This window comes from Ursus americanus, chromosome X (genome assembly GCF_024610735.1).
Source record: "Ursus americanus isolate L20-20 chromosome X, mUrsAme1.1.p, whole genome shotgun sequence".
NCBI lineage: Eukaryota > Metazoa > Chordata > Mammalia > Carnivora > Ursidae > Ursus > Ursus americanus.
The window spans coordinates 29867290-29894570 of record NC_142164.1 but is presented as its reverse complement, the minus strand read 5'-3'; the positions used below and the strand labels follow the sequence as shown (position 1 = coordinate 29894570).

The window sequence follows — 27281 nt, the reverse complement described above, 5'->3', positions numbered from 1 at the left end:
CCTTACTGCTTTCACATGCAATAATGTCTCATCCAAATTCCCAGCAGTCTGGTGTCCACAAGGCCTCTTGCCAGCATAGCGACGCTGCACCGGCAGGGAAGGGCCCAGGCAAGAGAGTTGCCGATGGGGCTGACATTAGAAAGGCTTAGTGGTGTAACGGAGAGCACCACCCAAGAGTCAGAACAGCCTGGGATCCTTGACTTGGCTCTACTATCAATTAGCTGTGTGACTTTGGTTAAGTCACTCAACCTCTCTGGAACTCCGTGGGGAAATGAAGGGATCACACCAATCAGCATCTCCCAAAGTGTGTTCAGAGGCCTATCATCGGCCTATTGCATGAGAAAGGTATCAGCAGGCCAGTCATTCTGAGAAACCCTGGATTAGGCAAAGTTTAGGGTTCCGCTTTCCAATAAGACTTTCCCGGAACTTCAACATGCCTATGTGAACAGTGAAGCTCTAAGATACTGGGCAGCAATCTTGCCTCCCAAAATGCATGTAAGCAGAATGTCTGGCAAAACACACTTTGGGAAATGCTGAACTAGGGTTCCTTCTAGCTCTGGAATCCTGTGGCCTATGAGAAAGCTTTCTAAACTTCAGGGCCTGTCTTCAGTCCAGTGTCCCACCGATCACAGCAATCAACCCTTCTCTTTGCACGCTTAAAACTTGACTGTTGGCCTTCCAAGTTGTACATCTGAATGCTCTCTAGTCTGCTCATCCATCCATCCATGCATCCATTCATCCATCCATCCATCCATCCATCCATCCAACAAATATTTAAGACCAAGCACTGTGTTTTGGGTTTCCATGAGAAAGGAATACAATACAGTTCTGCATCTTAGCTACCGTCCCCCTCTTTGAGGCTCTAGGCAGGCCCTCTTTCTCATCCCCTTCAGCAACCAGAACCGTGAAAGGCAGGCAGGAGCACCCAAGGGACAACCGAGTCCATTGAGGGGTGCAGAATACCAATACGGCTGTCACTTTCCTGAAATTGAGGCCACCAAGCAGAGTCACCCTTAAGCATCCTATAATTTAAACACGACCTCGTCAGGGTTGATATAAGTTGCAAAAAGTGTAGATAAAGAGCTTAGCGTAGGGTCTGGCATGGTGCAAGCGCTAATAACTGTGAGCTAGTACTAGGGAATCAATAATTATTTGTTTCTTTTTCATTGTTTTTTTTACAGAAGCTCTATGCCCAACGTGGGGCTTGAACTCACAACCCTGAGATCAAGAGTTGCATGCTCTACCCACGGAGTCAGCCAGGTGCCCCGATAATTACTTGTTTATTAAGACCAGATTCAATTCTACCTGTAGAATTGGTCTCTTGGTTCTATTTATCTATAGATAAGGGGAAGCAGCCCCATATCGATCGATCGATAGCGGACTCTACAGTGTGATGATTAGAAGCAGAAGCTGGCATGGGGTGGGGTGATACAAGAAGACTAGAGGACTGTGTGCTTGCTAATGGCTGCTGAAGCAATTTCCGTTTGGGAGAGCTTGGGCTATGTCTCATCTACTAGGATGTACCTAAATGGGGTCACGTTGGGGACCGACTCAGCAATTCTACCTACGGATAGAAAGAATAAAACACAAAGATACAGCAGGAAACATATTTTTTCCAAGTTTCCTTCTGTAATTTTTTTCAGGAAAAATTCAACTAATTTCTGTAATGATAAATTATTTAGAACGATGCTTGGGGGTGGCTCGAAAATGACCGAGCGTTACTATGTTATACTAATTGCTATGATCAGTTCTTTGCTGGAAAAGATTTATCACTGGATCTCTTGAGGGGAAATGCCCTTATCTGTAGTATTTGCCTATCTGTCTGGTGTAAAAGTCCCTGCCCGTTTGCACCCAGAACGAATAAGATTTATTGATTCTCAACAGGTGGTCTCCTTCTTCTTCTAATGCCCGTCTTGATGCTCAGAGTGTTTAGAAGCATAGTGATTGTTGTCCCTCCTGCTTCAAAACCCCCAACTAGAAGGGAGGAGGGCAAGCCTGCTTCTCACAAACCAGCAAAGGCAGAGAGGAGACAATCAGCAGCTAGTAGCTGCCCTTGTGACGCCATCTATAAACACTTGATAGTTGAATAAAAACACTTCTAATAAACATTCAGGCTCTCAAACTGAATGTACCACTCATAAGCATCGTATGGGCAGACAAAATTAAGCACTGACACCTTTTTATGTCTCTAAACCAACAAAATGCCTAGTGACTTTCGAACTATAACAGGGGCTAACATTTCATGATGCGTGTATTTCCATTTCCGCGCCCCCTCCCCCCAGTTTTCCATTTCTGCTGGCCAAAAACAACCACCTATTTTCCCATGACGATCCAACATACCTTAAATAATGTATCTCTTTCAACCATGGGCACTAGAAGGAATGTTTCCATGTGTCCCGTGGGCTAGCTCTGAGTAGGGGTGGGGGTAGAGCCTTGTTGGCAGAACTGGGGGTGCACCAAGAGATGGTAATGACCTGGTGCGTTGGCGGCTCGCTGACCTAGGACAGTGACTAGGAAGCTGGACACGGCCTTACCGAGCAACCCAAGAGTCCAAGTCTTCCACCTGTTTTGGCTTAAGAGACCTCCCGAGCCCCCACCACATCAGACTCCATGTGCGGAGATCGGCCCTGAGAAATAGATACGAGTCCGGGAATGGTCCACAAGCTCTGTTTTCTGAAACCCCACTGAAATCTGAGACAGTTGCCCTATGTTCAAGTGTATGGATTGGCCTTTCAAGCTCTCTTTTGTAAAGGGGTGCCTTTAAATTGCCAGCAGCTGAGCCCCGCCCAGGCTGGTTTTCAAAAGAAGCTGAAGTGCCAAAGGCTAGATAGACCCAGGCAGCCGGTAGAGGTCGCAACCCACATTTGTAGCCAGCAACGTTTATGTAGGTCACCTCTACACTGGGTAACTCGTGCCCCCCGCCAGTACTGCAGTGGTGGGCGGTGAGCTGCTGGCTTCTGGACTTCTCCTATAACAAAGCCACTGATTTCCCTGCCCGAGCCCAAGGACTACAAATTCCCAAACAGGCAGGAGCTCTCAACACCCTCATCCAATGAGGGCAATGTGTCACATGCCAGAAAACAGCCCACGGAAGGCAGTTTTCTCCCCCAGAGAGGAAATCACCATTAACTCCAATGAAGAAATCATCACTTCTGGGTTGTATATTTGCTTATCTGCCCCACACACAGGCAGCCCACCTGGGTTGAACTTAATGGGCTTTAAAAATGCATCGCATGACCGTGACCTTGTTCTCTTGCATTGCTGCTCAGAAAGAAAACATTTCTAACTAGTCTTTCTCTCCAGCAACCTCCAAACAGTCACACTAGTCTCTGCCAGCAACGACTAGTTTTAAAAATATACCCAACTCTCTGGTCTTTTAAACAACAAAATCTTGTGAACAGAGAAAAGGCATTTCCTTACCTTCACTCTTCATCAAGATGCACCGCGTTGCCACCTTCGTTTGAACGCATCTGTCTAGCTCATATCCAAAAAGATAGGTCCATTGGTTTGGTAGGGGGCTGCCTTGGTGAAGAGGCCTGTGATTCATTTTTTTTATCCATTCATTGATTGACTATTCAGGGTATCTAAGGACGCTCTCTCTGAGACCCAATACTAAACAATGGTGACGCAGAAACAAAGACCCAAGCCCTGCCCTCAAGGATCCGTGCACCAGGTTCAGCAACCCCCGCCCCACATCAGCAATAAAATCAGGCCTCTAGGAAACCACAAGAAGGTTCCATTCCGTTCTTCCAGATCAAGTCTTCCACATCATACACTACGTCAATAAAAATTGAGAAACAACCCAGTGAACTGTTGCATTTAGCCTTGTCTTTAAATTCAGTGCCTTAGTTTATGTCGGACGGTTCCTTTGCGGTGGGGGGTTGTGGATGAAACTTATCATCGTCTAGTGACTTTTCCCTCCCTGAACTGATATTCACTCGCGGTCACGTACGGCTCCTAGGTGGCCCCACAGTTTAGGGAATGGACACACATCTGAGTAAGTTTTACAAAAAGAACTTTTGTAAATTGAGTCCTACTTAATAGAAGGCTGTGGTAGCATCTTCTGTTCGTATTCCCCATTTATTCCTCAAATTACAGACTTATCTGTTGGTTAAATCTGGATTGCTATCTACAGTAAAACCTCAGTTGAATCTCTCAGACCATGGTCTGCTCCAATTTTTTTTTTTCCAATTAAGCAGAAATACTTCCCCTGCCTTAGTAAGGAGAAACCGGTAACCATTCCTCAAAGAAGATTGCAGGGCCTCCGACAAACCTTGTGCTATCAGAGTTGGAAACCCCCCCCCCCGCCAAAAAAAAGAGGCCAAAAAACCTGCAAAGTCAATGCAGATTGAGTCTAATGCTATTAGACATTTGATATGAACTCGTTCGCTTGTGACTTCATTTTTCCCTAGGGGTTAAACACAGTAAACAAATCTAGTTCTACTTGGCAAGGTTCCATGGGGCTACTTACCCTCGTCACTGGCCTCCAGAACTTCCAGACTTCCAGAAGCTTCACTCAGTGATTCAGCCATAGTAGGCTCACTAAAGTAAAATATTGAGTGAAAAAGCAAATCATTTGATATCCAGAGCATAGCACACTCATTTTACCTTACCCCTAATTCTTAAACCATTCAAGGAAAACCAGACAAAGAGAATTGCCCTGAGAGAGAATTACCCTTCCTTAAAAAAAAAAGATCATGACTTCATTTATATGAAATGTCTAGAACAGGCAAATACACAGAAATATACATGCCGGAATGTGTACACTGCATTGTTTTAAATGGCCAAAAATGGGAAGCAAAGTGACCATCAAAAGGTAATTCTCCCATGACTCTGATTCTACGTCAGGGGAGGGTCATTTGTCCTTGTGCTTTTCTCCATCAATACAGATAATCGATTGAGCATCAACTGTAGATTTTCCATTCAATCTAGCCTTCTAGCAAAAGGTAGGGCTGACAGGTCTAGGGAAACATGTCTGTGGATAACCAAATCTTTAAAAATCAATGCTGACATTTTTTATGGGAGTTTGTGTGCACTGGGGAGGGGGATCTGATCAGCACCCTAACCCAGAGAAAGGATGCTATGTTACACAGCTGGGAAACTGTAGAGAGGTGGGCAGAGATGGGCCTCATAAGAGCTCCCCCTAGGGTCTTGATCTGACTGGCTGAAGGACCATCAAGTGGGGTTAAGTAGGTTCTGGAGCCCCCCTCCCCACCCCAGATCTGCTCAGCTCCCAGACATAGTCAAACTGCCATTGTTGTTTCGTGGATGGATTCCAGGACGGTCCTGTCCTGCCCTCCAGCCATATACCCCGGATACATCTCCGGAAGTAGAGAGGGATGTCCATAGGCTCTGAGGTTAAGGTGGACTTGACAGGTTACCAGCAAGAGTGACTGAGGCCTTGGAAAGCAAATGCTTCCAAACCACAGTGAGGGCTGACAGGGCCCTGGTGTCGAGAAGGCTTCAGACCCTCTCACTTTGAAGTCCTGCGATTTCCCACAGTGTGTGTTCTTTCTTACCGTGATGAGCAATAAACCCAACTCGTTCGATGACAGGTGTGTTCCGTCCGGCCTTGGCTGAAAAGTATTGACACTATGTTCAAGTCACTCAAACTCTATGAGCCAATATCACCTTTCTGCCAGAAGATGACTTAATCCCAAGCCCACACAATGCTCACTAATTCACACACACACACACACACACACACACACACACACACGTTCTACCTGGAGATTTGGGAGGAGCAAAGGGATGGAGAAATTCAGAAGTCCCTCAGAAATTCTGAGGGAGGACAGGAGAATTCCTTGGACCCAGAGCAATTCACATCATGGGTGGTTTCCTGGGTCAGCTTAATAAACATAGCAGCACCCCCACCCCGGCGCTAAGGAAAGCTTCTGAGCCACTGGGGAAATAAACTCTCTCTGAGCTTTGGAGAAGTCCATAGAAAAGGAGCCTGTTTTCCAAAATACCAGGCCACAGTAGGCTAATACTGTCCTTAACCCAACACTGGCAGGGGTAGAAGACAGCAAAGCAACAACCAAAGAGAAAAATATGGAAGCCAAGAGGGAGAAGAAAGAGGACATCTTGGTGGCATCTGAATCCCTTAGAGCACTTCATAGAATCACTCGATTTGACTAATTCTCGAGTGTAGACCCTCTCCGATCCTTCCTGGCACACTTACCTCATCCTCCTAAGCGAATCCCAAGGGCCCCGAAGACAGCACCACCATCAGCTGAGCTGTCTCCCTGTCTCAACCAACCAACAAACCAACCATCACAGCGAAACACACATGTCTCCCCTTGATTTAAAATTCTCTTCCTGTTACCACCCCATTCTCCCTGTCTCTTTTAAGCAAAACTTTAAAGAGTCATGTCATCTATACTTACTAGCCTTACGTCTTCACTTCTTACTCTCCTGGGCTCTTTCTCTTCAGGCTTCCAACCCGAACTGCTTCCAAAGCACTTCACTGAAGCAGCTCTTATTAAATGCCACCACGGGTTCCCTCACTCCCCAGCAACATCTGACACTCCCTCCTTTTTGTATAATTTTATCACTTTGCCTTTTTGACCATCACACTCCCCTAATTCTCCTCCAACCTCATTGGCTGATTCTTCTTCAATCTCCTTTGCTCGATCTTCTCCTCTCCCTGGATCTGAAATGTTGTAGCCCCTAAAATCTCTGTCCTTGGCCCTCTTTATCTATGACCGTTCCCTCAATCAGTGCCATTCCGCTGAAACATTAACGTGAGCCACCACTGCAAAATTCCTAGTAGCCGCTTTTAAAAAGGCAAAAAGAAAACAGGTGGGGTGACTTTGACCTCAGTAGAGCCCACACATTATCATATTTTATTTAACTCAATACAACCAAAATAGTAGCAGTTCGGCAGGCAATCATCATAAAACTAGTATCAAGGGGGATATTTTACATTCTTTTTTTTCCCCCATGCTAAGTCTTTGAAATCCGGTTTGCATTTCACACATACGGCACATCTCAATTTGAGCTGGCCGATTTCAAGTGCTCAACGGTCACACGTGGCTAGCGGCTACCATACCCTAAATGATCTCGTTCAGACTTGAAGTACCGTCTATACACTGGACTCCAAAGTGTCTGTCTCCAGACTAGATGTCTCCTCTGTACTTCACGGCCCTATAACCAACTGCCTAGCCAACACCCCCAACTAACAGTGCGTGGAACTCTTGCTTCCCCTCATACTCACTCCTCCCCCCACCTCAGTCCCCTCCCCAAAAATGCCACTAACCAAATGCTCAGACTGAAATTTAGGAGCTCTTGATTCCTCTCTTTCCATCATATGCCACATCCAATCCGATAGTAAATCCTGCGAGATCTCCTTGCACGGATTTCTGGAATCCGACCATCTCTGGCCCCATCTGAGCCACCATTCTCTTGTTGCTACAGCACTGCAATGACCCAACTGGTCTCCCGGCTTCCATTTTCACCTCCTTATTCTCCACACAGTGGCCACGTCAGTCCCACCAGCCCCCTGCTCGAAACCCCCCAGTGGCTTGCCATCACGCTCAAAGTCCCAGCTCCTTACCCCCCGGGCCTTATGGGATCTGGCCCCCATGCTCAGGCCCCCATGACTGCCAATTCTTCCACCCCCCTCCTCTCTCCCTCTGCTGCAGACTCACTGGCCTTCTCACCACTTCCCAACACACCCAGCACCTTTTGATCTCAGGACCTTGGCACGTGCTGCTCCCTTTGCCCAGAGGGCTCTTTCCCCAGCTAGTTGCTCAGTTGACTCCTTTGTAGCTTTCAAGTTAGCTCAGATGTTCCCTCCTGGAAAAGATCTCCATGACCATCCTAGTTAGAGCCTCCAGTCTCTCTCCACCACATGACCCTTTATTAACATCTTTATAGCACTCGGTGCCACCTGAAATCATATTCTATAGTAATTTACTTGTTTCTTGTCTGTCTTCTCTACTGGAATGTAAATCCCATAAGGTCAGGGGCCTTGTGTATTTTGTCCGTCACTGGATCTCCCAGCCCCTAGAACCGTACCTAGCACACAGCAGGCACTCAATAAATGTTTGGTGCACGAATGGCTAAATTCAATAAAAGAAGGGGAAGTAACGCAAGAGGCATCTTTGTGGTCAGAGTTTTCTTAGAAGTAGAGGCATGCTATAGGAGCACTTGTCCTGGGGGAGGGACCCCCTTGTTTTCCCAGCTTTGCAGGGCCTTCCTTCCCTCTTAGCGAGGTGGGCCCCACTCCTAGGTTGTTCATCTATGTAGAACCAAGCACGCTCGGGCCCCTCCTGTCCCCGGTGTAGAGAATCCACTCCTAGGTGTCCCAGCCACGAGAACCTTGGGTGTGGAGCCCCACTCAGCTGGGCTAGGCCCAGAACCTCACGGAGGAAGCTTCAGGAAGAGATACCCTGCCTCCTCCGACTTACAGCCTCCACCACTGGCAAAACTCCTTTCCCTTTGTCCTTGGGCTGATCTTATGAACCAGAGCTTTGCTTCCCAAGTACCTCCCCACAGAGGCGTCCTTGTATTTCTTTCACGTGTCTCATGACGGCTAATATAAACCTAAGGTGAATTGGTGCCTTCGTTATACCAGGCCTCTTAAGAGTGGCCTTTGGGCCACCTCTTCCGGTCTATGCTTTTGTGTATGATACTTAGCAAACACTGCTGTCACCTCATTAGTATCTCAAAAAAGTCACAATGTTTGGTCCCAAATACCAGCTTGACCATGAGCTTCCCCGGCTTCAACTAGTTCATCAACTTCCTGCTGCCGGTCGGATGAGAGCCAAGTCCTTGACTCTGAGGCCCTCCGCAATCTGGTGTCCCCTGTCCCCCTCCCTTGTACCAGAAGTCCACCCCCCACTCATGCCCTCACGTCCAGAATTACCCGTCATCCCCCAGATGCACCATGTGCTCTCACGTTTGGTGCTCTGTCTACTTGGCCTGGAACGTCAACTCCCTCACCCCCACATCCTTAAAATCCTACCTATTCCTCCAGACCCGGCTCAAAGGTCACCACCCGCGCCCCATGCTCTTGGCCCTTTGCGCATGCCTCCATGGCAGCTGATATCACCTTGAAGACAGGGACCACGTCTTGCCCATCTGGATGTCGCCGACACCTAGAACAAGACCAGGCGCACGGAAGGCGCTCACTGCATGTTTTTCTGGATGGATGAACACAGGGGCAGGGAGGAGGGGGTGCTGCAGTGACAAATAGGAAATCGTTAGGGAAAGCGGCCCCTTTTTTTAAACACATGCGGACAATATGAGACACAGTAAAAAAATCCCCTCTGCACGAAATCCATGAAAAACCTGGCAAGCCGAGTAGGGAAAGAGGAAATAATGTATGTTTTTATCCAGTAAATGAGAGGCCTTCAGAACCACTTCCAAGGAGCATAAAGTCATAACGGTCATCAGGAAGCCCGGCCCAGGAGAGATCAAAAGTTTCATTATCGGTCATCATTTAAATGCTTGCTTGCTCTCGGCCAACCCTAGATGCTTAGACCTCACAGCTGCCTTTTGCTTCTCAGACTGTCTGACTTGAGGGCTGAACAAGGGCTCTGGGAGGCGAGGGGAGAGAGAAACAACAAGGGAATAAGGCCTGTCTTCCAAGGCTGTTGAAATTTTTTAACCACAGCCTGGTTCAGGTTCAAGGAGTCAGAAGACTTCGCTTGACAGCTTTGCCGCCTTCCCAGAGTAGGGAACGCTAATGGAAAGCAGCTGGCCTCGTTTTGTAGAAAATCGTCTGGTAGGCTGGACTGCTTTCCGTAGGGTCTGTGGTAAGCAGAATTCTAAACATGTGTGCCCTGTAAACCCCCTCCCCTGGAGTATGGGTGGGCCTAGCCTAATCAGGTAAGCACTTCTTAAAAGCGTGTCCAGAGGTCAGATACAGAGATTCGAGGCCATGGCAGACACCGTCCTGCTGGGCTTGAAGGAACGAACTGCTATGTCGTGGGGGAGTGAGGACCACGTGGCTAGGCACGGCAGGGGGCCTCCCGTGGCTGGGAACAAGCCTTGCTGGACAGCCGGCCAGAAAGTAGGGACCTCAACCCTGCCATCTCAAAGGCCTGAATTCTGCCACCCACCAGTCCGTTTGGAAGAAAAGCTCCGACCTCAGATGAGACCTCAGCCATGGCCGATCCTCTGACTGCAGCCTTGGGAGACCCTGACGAACATGGTACCGGGGCTCCTGGCTCCCGGGCCCTGCGGGGTGGAACATGTGCGCTGTGTGAGATGCGGAAATGTGGGTCACTGGTCACACAGCACTAGGAACCGAATGCAAGTCCTGCGGGCGCCCCTCTAGTTGAGGAAGAAGGCTGAATCGGGGTAGGTTTGGGGCTGCGGAAGCTGAAACGCAGAACTGGGTAAGCGGCCCTTGAGGTGATCCTCTGCGCCCCTCCCCCAGCCCCGTTAGCTCTAGAACTTCCACTTGCCTATGCTGCCGGGAGCAGACGTGAGCCCCCTCATGGTATCCCGGGTAGAGGGAAACAATCCTGATGGTCATTTTTTTTAGCCTGGCTCTGAGAGCCCTTGGCTGGATAGCTGACCAAAGTAGAAAGGGACAACTCCAGTGACTTCTGCAAAGCCAGACATCTGAGTGCCCGTGGAGGGAGGGAGACATACGAGGGATAGAGGGTCACTTCTCTACACTCCACACCCTCACCTCTGGGCGTGTGACCACCACGCCATCAAGCAGACACTCTAGGGGACTCCTGCCATGGACACCCGCTCTAGAAAAGTGTCACCTGGGCCTTTCTCCTACTGTAGGAGGCCAGAGAAGAATGCAAGCCTGCCACCGTCCACGTCCCCACCACAGGGAAGCCCATCTCAGGAAGACCCCTTGGCACCTTGATCATCAGCCAGGAGCGCGGAGGCTTGTCCTGGAGACCGGAAGTGGCCTCAAAAGAACAGGTGTCTCGGTGGGAAGATCGCTCAGCATTTCTGTGGAGACACGTCCCACCACCAGAAGAGAGCAAGAGGAAAGATCCCCCGCTTATCTTAGGGGGGCAGCTACAGCAGCCACACTGGCTGCAACTTCTCCTCCTCCTCTTCCTCTTCTTCCTTCTTCTTGCTTCTTTGTGCCTTTTCCTCCTCCCTTCCATTTCAAAGGTCTTTAGCTTGCCTCCAGGTCTGCCTTTCCTTCCTCCCCATTGCGCCTCACGCCCCCCCAGAGTAAACCAGTAGAGGCTCAGAAAGACCCAACTCAGGCCACGCCTAACACCTTAGATCCTCAGGAGGTCGAAAATGCAAAGAACTTGGCTGAAACATTCTTTCTGCCGCCTTTCCAGTGGCCTCAAAGCCTAGCTGATGGGGAGTCCCATTCTGTCAGCCCACATATCCCACGATTAAAGCCTCTGTTCTTGCAGTCAGGGGCAATGAATTTTACACAATTAACACAACGAACGAAGTTGGGGAGCCCTGCTCTGTGCCAGGCAAGCACTGCGGAACCTGGTTTTACATGCATTCTTTACTGAGGCCTCACAAAAGCCCTGCGGGTGGGCATTCTTATGTTTATCCCCATTTCCCAGATGAAGAAACTGAGGCTCACTGACATGAGGTAATCTGTGCAAGGTCGCAAGAGGAGTAATAGACTTAAGACTCAAATCCAGCTCTGGAAGGTTTCAGAGCCCATGATTCGACCACCACACTCTCCTTCCTCCTGACTCGGCAAAATCTGGTAAGCATTAAATGCCCACCCACTCCTGCCCCCAGAGAATCTCACATGCTGGCCTATGATAGGACCCGAAAATAGGACAACTAGCCAGGTCACTCTCAGCCCCTAACATCTTTGCCAAGATTCATTGGCCAGTTTAACAATGAAGAATCCTGCCCCAAATGGCTCTCTAGAAACACATATCGCCATGAGCCATCACACAGTGTTAAAGGGGACACATCTGTCCCATGGGCTCCTTGGGTGGCCAGGCTGAAGAAGGGTACCAGCCAGGGGAGCAGGGAGTATAGGGGCCCTGGGGGACTCAAGGGAGAGCCAGAATTGAATCAAGGGGCCCTGAGGATGGATTTCACAGCTTGAAGTGTGTGTCGGGTGCCAAGAGCTCTGCACGCAAACTCTGCCAGCCCTCAAGCCCATCCCAAGCGGAGTGTGTCTGTGGCTTTTTATTTTATGAGGTATTTGTTGTGCTTGCTGTTATTACAGTTGCTAGCAGTCAATAATCCATCAGTTTGGGGGGGGTGAAAAATCTCCAAGGGGGGGGTAGAAAGGCAAAAGGAGAAAGGGGGGTGGCGGTGCTGGCGGGGGGGCCTGAGCTCTACATGGCTGGTTGGAGTCTGTGGGCTATGGCCCGGATGCTTCCTGGCCTTTGAATTCGAAAGGCACCTAGAAGATGAGACACGGGCAGTCATTTTCCTCCAGGGGTGGGGGAGGAGGTAGGGGAGATAAAGGAGGGAGAAAACCAGGCCCCAGGAATGTGCCCCCATGCCAAGCTGCACAATCTGTACCTTTTATGAAGGCAACTTGTAGCTTTTTGGTTTAATCTTAAGGCCCTTTAAGCCCACAGGGTGGGGGCCGGGGGAGGTAATCTCAGCTTTGCCTCGTGGTTATGATAACTAGCCCTTGGCCTCCCCGCTCTGAAAGGCAAGGGACAGAGGTCTCAGAACGCACCGTGCCTTAGGGGGAGGCGGTGGGTCCCGGGAGGGGGAGGCCGCCGTCCGCAAAGGGCACATGCCCCCGGAAATCAAGGCGCACTCAAGAATCTGAGAGCCCTGGCCATTCCCGGTCAAGGTGATATCTGAGAGCCCGAGGCCCCAGATTTCCTTAGCCCTTAAGCCCACGGACGGCCCTGCAGCCAGGCTGAGGTAGCTGTGGATTTGGAGCCCCAGGAAGGGTTACCCAAAGGTTCCCTGATCCCCAAATCTCTCCCTTTCCCCTAGCCATGGCATTGCCCTCTCTTTCCACATGGCCTCGGGTCCCCACCATTGGAATCACTCCCTCTGAGCCAGGCCACAGAGTCATAACAGCCTTTCCCAAGGCCCCTCTCTTTGCTACCTCAAAGTCTTCATCAGACTTACCACGCGCTCAGAGCTGCAATGACGAAATACAGCGGTTACACTTACTGGACAGTTAACAGGGGCACGCATCATCTCATTCGATCCTCGGAACGATCCTATGAGGTAAGTACTATTTATTCTCCATCCTCCCCATTCTGTAGATGAGGGAACCCGAAAGGCTAAGTAACTGCCCAGAGTCATGGGCAAGTCCGCGGGTGAGGCGAGGCCGTCTGACTCCGGAGTCCTCACATGCTTCATAAAATGACCCACTCCCTGCTGACAAGAAACAAGCACACAGGAAAGATTGCAAACCGTATTCGAGTAGGAATCAGAAGGCCTGTGTCCTGATTCTGCCCTTCCAACAGATTATTCCTGTGGCCCGGCCACAAAGCCACACCTCCTCCATCCTGGGCCTCAGTTCCCGCATTTGTAATGTGAGGAGGTGAGACTAAATGAGCACGTGCTCTCTGATGACATTGTATGACAAGGACTCAAAGCCTAACTCTAGGGTACTGACTGTGTAGAGGAGGGGTCCGTAGGCCCCAAGAGTCCGGGAACAGGAAGCTGGAATGTGCATTGCCAAGGCAGGCAGGGAGCAGCAAAGACAAGCCAGAGAGCTAAGATCTCAAAGTCAAAGAACAAGGGAAGGTGAGAGGGAAGGGAAAGAGCAGATGGAAGAACCGGGGAATGGACGGTGTGTAGCCACAGGAAGTTCTAGAAGGTGCTTTCGTGGGCGGCTCCATTTAGAGCAGTACGAGGCTAGAGGAATCATGAAAAGCCTGAGAGATGAGAGCCACCTTAGGATGGGCCATCCGCTGGGCAGGAAAGTTTCTTGTCAGCTTCCTGGAAAGTCAATGTAGGTGAGTCGGGGTGGGGGTGGGGATGGGGGCAGAGGAGGCAGATGACAGCCACAGACCCTGGGCCACCGGGAAGGGCCGGAGAACCTGGCCCACAACAATGTGCTCGGGACAATGAGGCACGGGTGACGCCTGCCTCCCTTACATCCCTTTTGCCCCGGGGTCAAGTCTGCTCTCACATCTGACTCTCGAACCTCTTCGGTCCAGTGCCTGGAAAAGAAGCCAGAAGCTCCTGGCCCAATACCGACAGGCCACAGGAAGGAGGCTCTAGGACAGGGGACACCAGATGGCAACCGACTGGAAAATGGAGCGTCCCAGAGCCTCGTGCTAGGCCAGACGCCAGGAGGGCAGAGAAGGAGGGGTCCCCTGAAGGAGGGCCTGGAACCAAGCCAGGCTAGAAGGGCATGAGTGGGGGAGGAGAGAAAGGCCCAGATGGCCAAGTGCAGAATGAAGATTCCTGGTTCACTTCTCCTGCGTTCACTTCCGGCCGCAGAAGCAGAGAGGAACCCAATGCACAGAGTTTTGACAAGGCATTCTAACACCAGCTCATCCCTCACTCCGCCTGGGCCATTCCCTGGCCGGGAAAGGAACAGGATTGCCACTTGGAAGAAGTCAGTGAGGTGCGCAGAGCTCTTCCCAGTACGGTCACCACCTCAGCGGAAAGGACAGCGGCAGGGAGAACCTGGAGAGAAGAAATCTCCCGAGCTTCCTTCAGCTCGAAGGATCTTGGGTCCGAACGGCCTAGGAGAAGAAGGCGCACTGGGGGGAGCACCCGGGAGGAGCGCTTCAGAGGGGGCAGGAGGTGGCTGGCCCCTCCCCCCCACGGACATCGCTCTGTTGCCCACTTGAGAGCGACAGGGAAGGACCTAGCCAGCATCTGAGGAGTAAGGGAGATGGTGCATGAAAAAGAGCACCATGTCGGGTACAAAGGAAGTGCTCACTGAACAGTAGGGGTTTTTAAACAACTACCACAGACAGGGACTTGGGTGTGAGAAACGGGCTCCAGTCAACATCCTGTCTGAGGAACATGGATGCCTGGGCCCTCAGCCCTAGGGATTCCGATTCCTCATTGGCAGCAGGCCCAGAGATCTGCTCGCTTTATAAGCTCCCAGGCAATCCTGAGGTAGGGGGTCCAGGTGCCCCCCTTGAAGGAAACCCTACTGAGAATCACATTGGATACTGGGCATGACTGGGACAGAAAAGCTAAAGTGGGAAGCCATAAGACATGGACAGCAGGGCCAGGATGGCGAAGAAAAAGCAACTTGAATGATATCTAGACAGGGCTGTGACCACAAAGGAAGGTATTTTGTTTTTCTAATAAACATCTCTAAAACTGGACCCTCCAACGAGGCCCATAGTAACTTTTGGAGAGTTGACGTCCCAGCTCTGCTATTAGTTAGCCATGAGGCCTTGGCATACCAAGTCCTTTCTCTGGGCCTGTTTCCTCACCTGAGAACTAAGGAATTTTACTAGAATTGGAGTCCAGGATTCCTTTTAGCCCGGACCTTCTAGGATTTGATTATTCATTATCAAAATTGCCAGTTCATCCCCGGAGAGGCCAGAGAGGCCCACTATAAGCCCTGCTTGAGTTGGCCAGGAGGAGACCAGCCTTCAGAGCAGACCCTTCAGAAGCCTGTCAGTGTTTTCAGAAATCTCTCCCACTTTCAGATGGTTTAGAAACAATTTTTAGAAAACGATTTTTTTTTCTTTTTTTTTTAAAGATTATTTGAGAGAGAGCAAGCAAGGTGGGGGGTGAAGCAAGAGAGAGAGAGAGTGCGCATAGAGGGAGAGGGAGAAGCAGGCACCCCGCTGAGCAGGGAGCCCAACGTGGGGCTCGATCCCAGGACCCTGGGATCATGACCTGAGCCAAAGGCAGACGCTTCACCGACTGAGCCATCCAAGAGCCATCCCTAAGCTATTTTTTTCCATTTTAAAAATGCAGAGACTGTGGAAAACAGTATGGAGTTTCCTTTAAAAAATCAAAATAGAATGACCATATGATCTAGTAATTCCACTACTGGGTATTTACCCAAATAAAATGAAAACGCTAATTCGAAAAGATAGCTGCACCCCTATGTTTACTGCAGTATTATTTCCAATAGCCAAGATATAGAAACAGCCCCAGTGTCCATCGATAGATGAATGGATAAAGAAGATGTGACACACACACACACACACACACACACACAAGGAAATACTACTCAGCCATAAAAGAATGAAATCTTGCCATTTGCAACAACACAGATGGACCTAGAGTGTAAAATGCCAAGTGAACTAAGTCAGTCAGACAGAGACAAATGCCGTATGACTTCACTCGTATGTGGAATTTAAGGAACAAAGCAAACAAATAAACAAAGAAAAAAACCAGACCAAAAAAAATCAGGCTCTTAAGTACAGAGAACAATCTGTTGGTTGCCAGAGGGCAGGTGAGTAGGGAAGTAAAGGGGATTCAGAGTACACCTATCACCAGGAGCCCTGAGTAATGGACACAATTGCTGAATCACTAGATTGTACACCTGAAACTAACAAAACGCTGTATGTTAATTACACTTAATTTTAAAAAACAATAAAATAATTGCACAGGGTTGCAGGAGATTGGACTTAAACTTCCCCACTCATTCTTTCTGCCCCTTCAAAAGATATATTTTTTAACATTCTTTTCAAATCAGGAACCCATCCCTATCAGGGAGCTAACTTCCTCATCCCAGAGAGTTTCCTGCTTCCTCTGAGTCTGAAAGAGTGAACATAGCCCGGCTCCGCATGACATAAGGTTTTGCATCTTTGACATTTGGCTTCTGGAGCCACAGGCACAGAAGAAACAAACATTCCTCACATGTCAAAGTAAAACTATCTCCTTCAAAAACAAGTGATGGAGGTTTAGTGGGGATTTCCCCCCACTTTATCCCCTTAGAGCGCTTCTGGAGACGCCCCGTAAGTAGCAAGCGTGAATAGTGAACTAACACAGGAAACTCAGTCCATGTGCTTTATGCAAACTCAGGCAAGCAGACTCTCTGCCTTCTCTTCTGGGCTCTGCTTCACATGTGGGTAGGCAGATGCACCCTAGCTCCCAGGACCCTCTCCTTTCCCCCGCCCCCACGGACATCAGAGGAGTCTCCCTTTGACTTACTTTTCTCTCCGTTCTTCCAGAACGCTTGAGCTTAGGGAAAGGGGAGATCTGAAGCAGCGAGATCTGATGCAGGGTAAGGAACTAACATGACCCATAGCTTACAGGATGGGCTGGTCCTTGGCCTCTGAGGTCCACAGGACAGAAAATAAGAGATAATGACCTTATTGATGGAAAAACGCAACAGGACTTTAGCAATCTTTAGTAATAATCTTTTGTGAGATACAGTGCCTGCCAGTTTGTTGCTCTTTCCTTATCTGTATCTAGACATTCCCATGCCCTGTATCTCTTCTTTTTCTCCCCTCTTGTTTCCATTCCTCATTTTGAACATCTCCCTTATATGCTAGAGAGGATAAATGAATTATATTGTTATAATCTTGTTGTGTTTGTAACAAGGAATGCAGCTTCAAATGTTCAAATCAGATGAGGAAAATGTTTTATGTTTCTACTTTCAAAAAAAAATTCAAGTAAGTTGCTTTAACAGGATGGAGCCCTTTGTTAATTTTTTTCCCATTTAGCCTTGGCCCCAATAGATGAAACTCTTCCTCTCCCTATCAGGCTCTGAGCCTTTCAAGGACAGAAACGCAAACTAATAAAGATCCTCACAAGCTGTGTAACCCGGAACAAGTCATAAAATTTCTCCATGCCTCAGTTTCCTTATCCATGAAACGAATCTGTCTGGGGACAGAATTTGGGAGATGGAGGGAGTAGGTAGGATGGAGGTGCGGCGGTCACAATATCATGGCTTTCTGCAATGTTCTTGATTCAGTGATCCAATAGTGTCTGAGCAGACATTCCTTTATTGCAGAAAGAGAATTCTGGCACCTTGACTTTCTGAAGAGGAAGCATAGCATTGTTGCAAAAGGGTTAAGCTATGGAGCTGAACAAATCGAGGTTTGAATCCTGGCTCTTGTCAATTACTTGCAAGTCACTGAGCTTTTCAAAATCTAAACCTCCTTATCCGTGAAGTGGGGCTAAGAGTAGTGCCTTCATCATATGCCACCTGCGAGGACTCATTCATTTAATAACTGTTTGTGGGGCACCTGCTGTGTGCTAAGAGACCAGAACAGTGCTCAAGAAAGAGAAGGGTCCTGCTCTCACAGGCGGTTTGGTAACTCATAGAAAGCTCTCGGCATGGGGCGTCACACACGGTAAGCCCTCAGGACATGTCAGCTATTCTTATCCTCATTCTCATCCCATGGTGTTGATGACCCGTGCCCCCATCACTCTCCCAGAAAGCAAGGGATGAGACTTCCTGCGGTTAGCTCTACCCTCTCCGGTGGCCCCCTGGTGGCCGGCTTTGTAAATGGCCATCTGCATTGAGGGCGGGGCGGGGGGGGGGGCACGGCTGCGTGAGCGCAAAGCCAGCGGGGTCCAATCTGTGCCCTTTCCCCTTGAGCCGCCACTGGATCCACCGGCCACGGATACGGCTTGAGATGAAATTCCCAATGCCTGGGACACCCCCTGTCCCCAGAAAGCCTCTCCCTGGGCGCACAGAGCATGGTGACTTCTTTCAGGGTGCTCCCAAGTTCAGGCGAGGCTGCTTAGGCCCCTCATTAACGCGTCTGTGACTCCCTCAGAGCCCTGTGCCCTCTCCTTTGTCCTCACCTGTCCCCAGACGGTTCAGACTGCTCTTCTGGGCAGGTGCGTGGCACAGCAAGGAGTCTCCTGCCCCCTCCCCGCCTCCAAGAAAGGCCTAAACAGCTTTCCGATGCCCCCAGCCAACACTTTCATTTCCTTTTCCATCCCGGAGAAACAAAAACGGGATTTCGACTAATTAAGTGGCTAAGGTCGCTCTCAGGTGGCAAGGGAACTCATGTGTCCTGAGGGCAACCTATGGGCCCATCGGTTACCTGATTTAATCCTTGTGACAACCCTGGGAAGGAGGAATCATTATGTCCATTTTACAGAGGAGACAACTGAGGCTCAGGCAGGCTAAGGCCTTCATTCACCCGTGGCCATACAGCTAGTAAGTAACGCTGCGAGGATTCAAACCCACGTCTGGCTCCAAAGCGTCATGCGCTTTCCACTATGTGGTGCCCAGCGTGTGTAGCTCTCAGGCCAGACGCTGTGCTGGGTGGCCGAGCCCTCGGAGGGCATGGCTTTAATGGCCCGCTGTGAGCTGCTGGGAGACCCTCCCCTCTCCCCTTGGGCCGGATGCCTTGCTCCTCCATTAGCAGCCTGGGAGCCAGGTGGGTCCATACACTGCTCCTGTCCCCCCAACTCCAAACGCCACGCTTCCGTGCCCCCTTAAAGTGGTGCCTGGACTCTCCCGCCTCATGCTTGGCTGGGCGATGGAGGGAGGAGGGCCCAACATTGTGAAGAGCTCCTGGTTTCCCGCTGCTCTCCAGGACAACCTCCCCGGTTCAGGCACTCTCGTTTCGGACTTATGACAATTCTCCCAAGGCAGAACTTCTGGGCCCACTCGAAACAAAAGCAGTCTTGTGTGCAAACTCAGAACATAAGCCTCATGCTTACAGAGGGCTTTGTTCTCTTCAAACCACGTCCAGAGCCCTTTGGCCCTCCCAGCAATCCTGTGATATCAACAGCGAGGGAAGTAGCATGACTGTGATGACCATTTTTCTTATTCCCATTTTACAGATGAGAAGAGCAAGGCCCAAAGAGGCACGTCTATGGTCATGCGGTGAGGGCCGAGATTTAGGGCTCTGCCTCAGCGGTCTCTCAAGAATATTGCAGGGGAGGTCTTGTTTAGAAGCCCCGCAGAAGTCCCACTTGCGGAACGACAATTACTTTACTGACCACAGATCTCTGACAATGATTGACGTCTTGCAGATGCTTTCCGCGCTAGGCACCGTGCTACGTGCTGTCTTGCTCACGCATTATTGCACTGGATACTCATCTTCTTCTAAGGAGCAGGTCCCATTATTACCCCCGCTTTACAGATGAGGAAACTGAGGCTCAGGCGGCTTAGATGACTCAAGGCTGTCAAGCTAGAAAGTGGCGTTCCGGGAACACGGATTTAGCACTGTCTGGTCCTGGAGCCACGTGCCACGGGGGCTATCGTGCTGCTCAAGCCGAGTCTAATATGGCAGCCACTTGGCGCGTGTGGCTCTTTCATTTTAAGTGCATTTAAGTGAAATAAAATAAAAACTCAGTTCCCTGGTCACACTAGCCACATGGCAAACGCTCAGTAGCCACATGGGGCTAGTGGTTCTCATTATTGGACAGAACTGATAGAGAACACCCCAGAAACTTCCATCACCAATAGAAGCTTCTATTGGGTAATGCTGGTCTAAACACTTAGGGTGCTCCTCTTCGGAGTTCCATTTTGGTAAAATGTTATTAGTTTAAGGCCGGGCTTCTCAATCTTGACACTACTGACATTTGGGGCTGAAAAATTCTTGGGGGGGGGGAGGGCTTCCTGAGCCCTGCAGATGTTCAGCGGCGTTCCTAGCCTCTACCCACTAGATGTCAGTAGCACACCTGTCCCCTGGTTGTGACAGCTAACAGTGTCGTCCCCCCCCCCCAGGGGGAGCAAAATCAGTCCCCATGTTCCTACTGAGAACCTCTGGGTTAAGGTTAGCAATGTATTTGAAGTAATCAAATGGCCAATCTTTCACTACCTTACCTTGGCCTTCTGAAAACAAGCTATTTCACCCATACTCATTTCTCCTACTGAATCATGGTTTACAGCAATTGGCATTGAATGGGAGATTTCATGGAAAGAGTAAAGGCATTTAAAGCAGCAGAACATGAGGGAAGATGCCAAGAGGGGATTACTGTAATGTCCTGTACGATCAGGTCCTCAAACTTCCCAGCCACCAACCATAACTACGAATTTGTAAAGGAAAGATACAAAATGGATTGCTTTAAAAAGCTAGAAGAGCATTAAAGGAGAAAATCAATTAGGAAATGACAGGAGCAACCACATCGCATACTACCTTTTGGCTACTGATTTCCAGAAATAACAAACAACAAAAATTGTGCCCCTTGAGAAGTTAGTGAAAGAATCCCCCAAATGCTAAAGTTGACCCAACAGAAAATGGGCTTTCAAAAGCTTCAAATGAAACTGGTATAAACATTCTTATATCAAATGCTGAAATTTTGGTTACTGATGAAATAATATATGTTTCCACATTTTAAATATATTCCCAAGGAAACGCAACCTCCCTACGGCAAATGGGACATTCGGGATGCTGCTTACGACCAAATGAAACCTGCCAACTGCATCTTCGGAGAAATCTCCAAAAGCTTTTAAAAAAAGCTTTAAAATCATTTCCTCCTAATGAATTTTTACAAGTTAAAAAGTTTACCTATATTATAAATAGTCCAAAAAGGCCAACTTTTGGTAAACTGGTAGATATGGCAGGTAGTTTATTCAAGAACTTGCCCCTGGTGAGGCTGGGGGCCTGGGACGGTGCCTTCCCAGGGTAGGCACCTGCCACTCCACTGGCTCTCCTATGGCTCTGGTGAGTGGAAAGTGCCTTGGGCAGATGCCAATACCCAGTCTGGGCCCTTTGCCAGGGAACTGGACTTAACAGCTTTTCTTCTAAAACGAGGAGAAGAAGGAGGAGGAGGAGGAGGAGGAGGAAGGAGAAGGAGAAGAAGAAGGAGGGGAACGAGGAGGAAGGAGAAGAAAGAGGAGGAGGAGGGGAGGAGGAGGAAGGAGAAGAAGAAGGGGGAGGAGGAGGAGGGGAGGAGGAGGAAGGAGAAGAAGAAGGGGGAGTGGGAGTAGGAGGAGGAAGGAGAAGAAGAAGAAGAAGAAAGAAGGAGGAGGAGGAGGGGAGGAGGAAGAAGGAGAATAAGAAAAGGGACGGGTAGGAGGAAAGAGAAGAAGAAGGGGGAGGAGGAGGAGGGGAGGAAGAGGAAGGAGAAGAAGAAGGGGGAGTGGGAGGAGGAGGAGGAAGGAGAAGAAGAAGAAGAAGAAAGAAGGAGGAGGAGGAGGGGAGGAGGAAGAAGGAGAATAAGAAAAGGGACGGGTAGGAGGAAAGAGAAGAAGAAGGGGGAGGAGAGGAGGAGGAGGAGGAGGAGGAAGGAGAAGGAGAAGAAGAAGGCGGAGGGGTACGAGGAGGAGGAAGGAGAAGGAGAAGAAGAAGAGGGACGGGTAGGAGGAAGGAGAAGAAGAAGAAGGGGGAGGAGGAGGAGGGAGAAGAAGAAGAAGAGGGAGGAGGAGAAAGGAGAAGAAGGAGGAGGAGGAGGGGAGGAGGAGGAAGGAGAAGAAGAAGGAGGAGGAAGAGAAAGGAGAAGAAGAAGAAGGGGGAGGGGTAGGAGGAGGAGGAAGGAGAAGAAGAAGGAGGGGAAGGAGGAGGAAGGAGGAGAAGAAGGAAGAAGGAGGAGGAGAAGGGGAAGAGGAAAAGGAGGAAGGAAAAGGGGAAGAAGGGGAAGAGGAGGCAGAAGAAACACCGGGAAGAAGAAAAAAAAGAGAAGGAAGCGAAGTGCCACAGGGATCTCTAACGACCACATGGAACGGTTATGGCGAGGCGTGGAAGCTGGGAGATTAGCGACAGCAGCTGACCGTTGCTGCTGCTTCCTGCTAGCTTAGCGCGCCCTCCCAGCTGGAAGCTCGCACGGGGCCGGGCTTTGCGTTCAGGAGAACAGGATGCAGGTGCAATGGGGAGCCAGTCCAAGACCGCCAGCTACTGGAAGGATCTGTGGGGTGAGACCTCTTCCAGCATCTGGGTGCCAGGGGCCTCCGCAGGGCAAAGAAGGAATGCGTTGGTCCCCTGGACACCTGCATCAAGAACTCATAAAACGTCAATATTCGTGGCCTCTGGTCTCCACTAGCAGTCGATACTGCCTGGGGGGTGGGGGGCATCAGGGAAGGCCTGCAGCCAAGGGGAGCAGGCTGGCACACCCATTACAGCAGCCACACCCTGGATGGGTGGCAGGTGCCTGTTGCCGAAGCGCTAAGCCTCACCTTCCCGAATCCTGTTCTTGGAGTAGGAGAAGCCCACTGGCATGGTGTAAGGGGCCCACTGACCTGGCAAGCTCCCTGAGATGGCCACCAAGCATCGGAGTGACGCGAAAGCATTGAAGTCCTATGGAAACGCGCATTGTCGGGAGAAATCCAACATCACGGGTCGGTTTGACCGAGAGCCAGCCCCTGGACCAAGGATGGCAAGGTGTCAGCCTAGGGGAAGTCCACAGCCTAGGACGGCAGACAGGGGAAGACAGGCTTGGAGGGAAGGGCGAGGTTTAGGCCCAGAACACCTGGGGTGGGAAGGGGCTAAAGTGGGAAAGGGGCTATACCTGGAGAGATTGGGGTGGCCAAGAACAAAATTGCCCTAGCTCACTCTTTTGCCTTGGGCTGAACAGGCCTCTCCAGCAGCTCCAGCTAGGGTCCCAGGGGCGGGGGAGGGGGAGCGTGCTTCTGGTTCTCTGTTCAAAGGACGATCCTTCCTCTAGCCCAGGCTATACTGGAAGTCAGGGTACTCAGGATTCTGATCTCGGAATTGTCATCGACTGTGTGGCCCAAGGAGAATCGCTTAACATCTTTGGGGCTCAATTTCCTCACCCTTAAAATATAGACATTTTTACCTGTGCCACCATGATAGGATCTTGTCTGGTTAAGAAAGTTCTTTTGCTTTTCCTTCATCTCCTCATATACTGGCACCTAATTATGGTGGCACATAATTCAAGACTACTAGTATTTTCTCCCTTCTGCCAATAAGCATATTCACTGATCCCTTGATAAATTCCTGTCCCCCTGCTGTCTCACCATGTCTATGAAAATAACAGGACTTACTAGCAATTTACCTCAAGCAAGAACTATATTCACGAGAACCAGTTCAGAATTGAAACACCGAAACTGGTCCCCTAGCAACTGGAGTAGAGCAAGGCATCAATGAGGCGGGTGGCATGGAGTCAAGACCTCCAAGGATATGCTTGGCTCCGAATAGACACCCATTTCCTCCACTGGCCAAACACCGCAAATATCTCCAACTCATCACATAAACGTACGCACCTCTACCATCTAGACTGCAGGTGTGATCCGGAGAGGAAACTGAGCCACGCCTGGGTTTCCACCCTGCGCTTCAACTTCCAAGGCCTGCCTACTGGGGTTCCTTGAAAGGGCGCCAGCCTCCTGATATGGCCAAGCTGTGATTCTAGGAAACTCTCTTGTTGGGGGTGTTGGGGCGATGGAGGGTGGGAGAGAACCAAGGGCTGATGGGCAGGCGGGGGCAGGGGGAGCAGTGAGCGAGCAGCACGATTTCCCTGACCTCCGGCAGGCCTGGGAAAAGCTCGCAGAAGAGGACCCTTAGGCCACATCTGGTAACTGGGAGACTGCGTCTTGTCCAGTTTGGAAGAAACTGAGAACCCTAAAACGACGCAGAATATGTAAGGTGCTCTCTTCACTCTCCCTTTCCCTCCCTTTCTCCTTGCCCTCAGCTCTCCCCCGACTAAGCTTATACCTCCCACCCCGCCTGTCGCAGACTGCTGCTTCCTGGGCCGGCTGTCCCCAGGAAGGCAAGCCGCTCGAGGGTGTCTTGGTTCAGTCTTGGTTCAGTCGACAGCACGCCTTCAACAAATGCTGGAGGCAGGCCCCTTGCCCGTTTGGCTCAGGGAGAGGAAAGCATGCGTTCCCCGCACAGCGTTGAGCACGCAGCTTCCTACACGGCAGGTGCACCATGCTTTCGAACGTCTAGCGAGTCTCTCTCTATACCCGTGAGGTGCTCCGAAGGACTCAAGCCACTTACTTACAGAGGCCGTGTCTCCTTAACCTCCTCCAATGTCTTCTGATCATTTCTCCTGTTCTTCAGCCTCAATTCAGGAAATGATCAAAGGAGCTCAGGCCTTCAGCGGGGGCTGCAGGAGTAACCACTGGTCCATGAGTGTCTCTTTTCCACCCCAAAGGCCTCAGGCTGCCCCCCCCGGAGCCTCTCCACGAAAGGCAGACATCAGGATGAAGGGGCCCTGAGGAAGGCCCCTGGTTCAAGTAGGAGAATCTAACAGACCCGGACACCGAGCGCCAAGGGCTAGACGCTCACCTTTGAGCAGTAACCTTGGCGTTGTCGCCTCTCACGGCAGTGGCTCCCTCTCCCTCGCCTCCCACAGCCTCCACCGCCAACCTCTCTGTCATCTGGTGCGACAGACAGCGAACCCGCAGAGAAAGCGCCGTCATTTCCACCGCATGCATCCAAGGCCAGAGGTCAAGGGCACAACAGTCTGGTGAGCCCGGGAGGTGGGGTTTTCCAAAGAGCGGCAAGGACACTTTTCACAGGTCAGGACTCCAGACCCATCAAGAGCAGGAGCGCGCTGCGGGGCCGTTTTGAAACAACAGCCAAAGGGGGAGGTGAGGTCCCCGCACCTCCCTGCCTGAACCACCTCCCTCAGCACTCGAGGGGGGTGCCACGGAAGACCACGTGGAGCACCACTCTGGGCCTTGCCGGCCGGAGGCTGCCCATCCCACTCTATCCGGTGCTTTTCCACGAGAGGACAGAGCAGCCGGCCGGGTGCTGTTGCGGACCTGCGGTGAGCTAGGTGAGTTTCCGGCCGTCACTCCAGATGCCCACGGCTTCATGAATGAAACTGGAGAATAATCACGGACGCTCGCACCCCCACCCATGAGCCATACGAGTGGCTCCATTTTGCTTAATATCTTCTTCCTGTTGTCACGGCCCCAATAGGCACACGCGACACCCCAAAACACCTCTGTGGGTGCAAGGTGAGAATAAACCGCTTGGTGTGGGCGCCCGCCCAGTAACGGGGAGACTACAGTTGTACAACTAATACCACATTTAGCAAATTAAGACAACTCAGAAAGGTTAAAGTGATTTTCTCCACTCATCCAAATTCTGCTCTTTCCATCCGTCTTTCCCTCTTTTGTCCTTGCTTTCTCTCCTCCTCCTCGTCCTCCTCGTCCTTCTTCTTCTTCTTCTTCTTCTTCTTCTTCTTCTTCTTCTTCTTCTTCTTCTTCTTCTTCTTCTGTCTCTCTGTCTCTGTCCCTCTCTGTCTTTGTCTCTGTCACTTTTTGCCCCCGCGTCTCCCCACCCCCCATATGTGTATTTTCAGCCCCTCCGGCTGCTGACTAGGGCCAGAACCAAACGCTTCGGGGTCACTGAAACCCATGATTTCACTGAATGATTACTGGAAGGTTATTTACCGGTGTTCCTAGTCGATGAAATGAACCTCGTCCAATCCAGGTCCGTGGGGCGCGTTATTTTAAGAGGACGCGGGCTAGCTTTATTGACACGTGCGCCTTGGAACCTGTAGCTTTGCCCTCATCTCTCTGGCTGCCAGCCCGCCTGGGACAGAAACACCCTCGTGGTGCAGCTGTCCCCTCTCAGACCCTCGAGCCATTTGTCACGCGCTCGGGCGAGGCTGCACCGGGGCCCGCGGACGACCCTCGCCCCGGGGTGAGAAGAGGGGCATCGCGCGGCGCGGGGAGGGGGACCCCGGTAATAATGGTACTCCCCGGTCCACCTCTGCCGCTTGGCCACCGCGGCCCTACCCGGCGGCCCTCCTTCCCTCCGCTGGGCGGCCAATCAACAACCACAGCGGCTCCGGCGAGACGCCCCGCCTCCGCGGCCCGGCCCCGCCGCGCCACCCTTCGCCCCCGACCCCGGGGGATTCAGGTGAGCCAGGTGCGGCCGGGGAGGGGTGGAGTGCAGAGAGTGCGCGGCCCCCCATACCAGCTCCCGCCCCGGCCGGCGCACGCCCACCTGCGCCCAGCTCCCCGCGCGTGCTGCCCCTAGGCGGCGGGTTCGAGCCCGGGCCCCCAGCTCCTTCCCGGCTGGCCCCGCGGGCGGCGAGCGCCCCCCTTGGGCGGGGAGAGACCCCAGCGGCGGCGGCCGAGCGCTCCGCCACCCTGGGCTGCCGGGAGCTCAGTCGGAGCCCTGCGCGTGCCCGCCACTTACTCTTGGGTCTTGAGGCAGGCGTAGAAGCCAGCCATGGTGCTCCGCAGCTGCCGCGCTGCCCAGGGGCGGGCATGCCGGTGGGACAGCTCGGCAGCCAGGGGTCCGCGCGCACGGCCCACACCCGAGGGCCGGTGCACTAACCAGACGGAGTTTCTGCTCTGAGGCCTCTCGCTGTCTTCTGAACGAGGTCCAAAAAGGGCCGGGCTTGTTCCTTACGAGGCTGGGAACTGTTAACTCCCCTTTCTCCTCTGCCTCCGACTTGCCGCGACCACAGCATCCTCGGTGCAAAATACCAGATGCTCGGTCTTAGGCCGTCTGTGTCCCCGCAGGGCTCACGAGGGTGCGGGGTCTTTAGGAGGGGAAGCTCTCTAGGGACTTAGCCGAGACCTTTGCCCCCGGGGAAAGAGACGGACACTCACCAGCTTTGGGAAGGCAATGTGAATAATTCACTTTCTGGCATTTTAGATGCTGCAGGCTGGGGGGGTGGGAGGGGGG

General features: G+C 51.2%; 1 protein-coding gene across 1 annotated transcript in view; it reads right to left on the bottom strand.

Annotated features, from left to right (window-relative positions):
• KIAA1210 (KIAA1210 ortholog) overlaps positions 1 to 26922 on the bottom strand; it is a 68317-nt gene extending 41395 nt beyond the window's left edge. The window contains exons 1-2 of the mRNA XM_087859608.1: positions 26787 to 26922; positions 4472 to 4542 (exon numbers count right to left, since the gene is read on the bottom strand). Of these exons, the coding sequence (XP_087715734.1) occupies positions 4472 to 4542; positions 26787 to 26821 (106 nt within the window). The 5' untranslated portion in view covers positions 26822 to 26922. The remainder of the gene's footprint in view (positions 1 to 4471; positions 4543 to 26786) is intronic.
• Between the last annotated feature and the right edge of the window lie 359 nt (positions 26923 to 27281).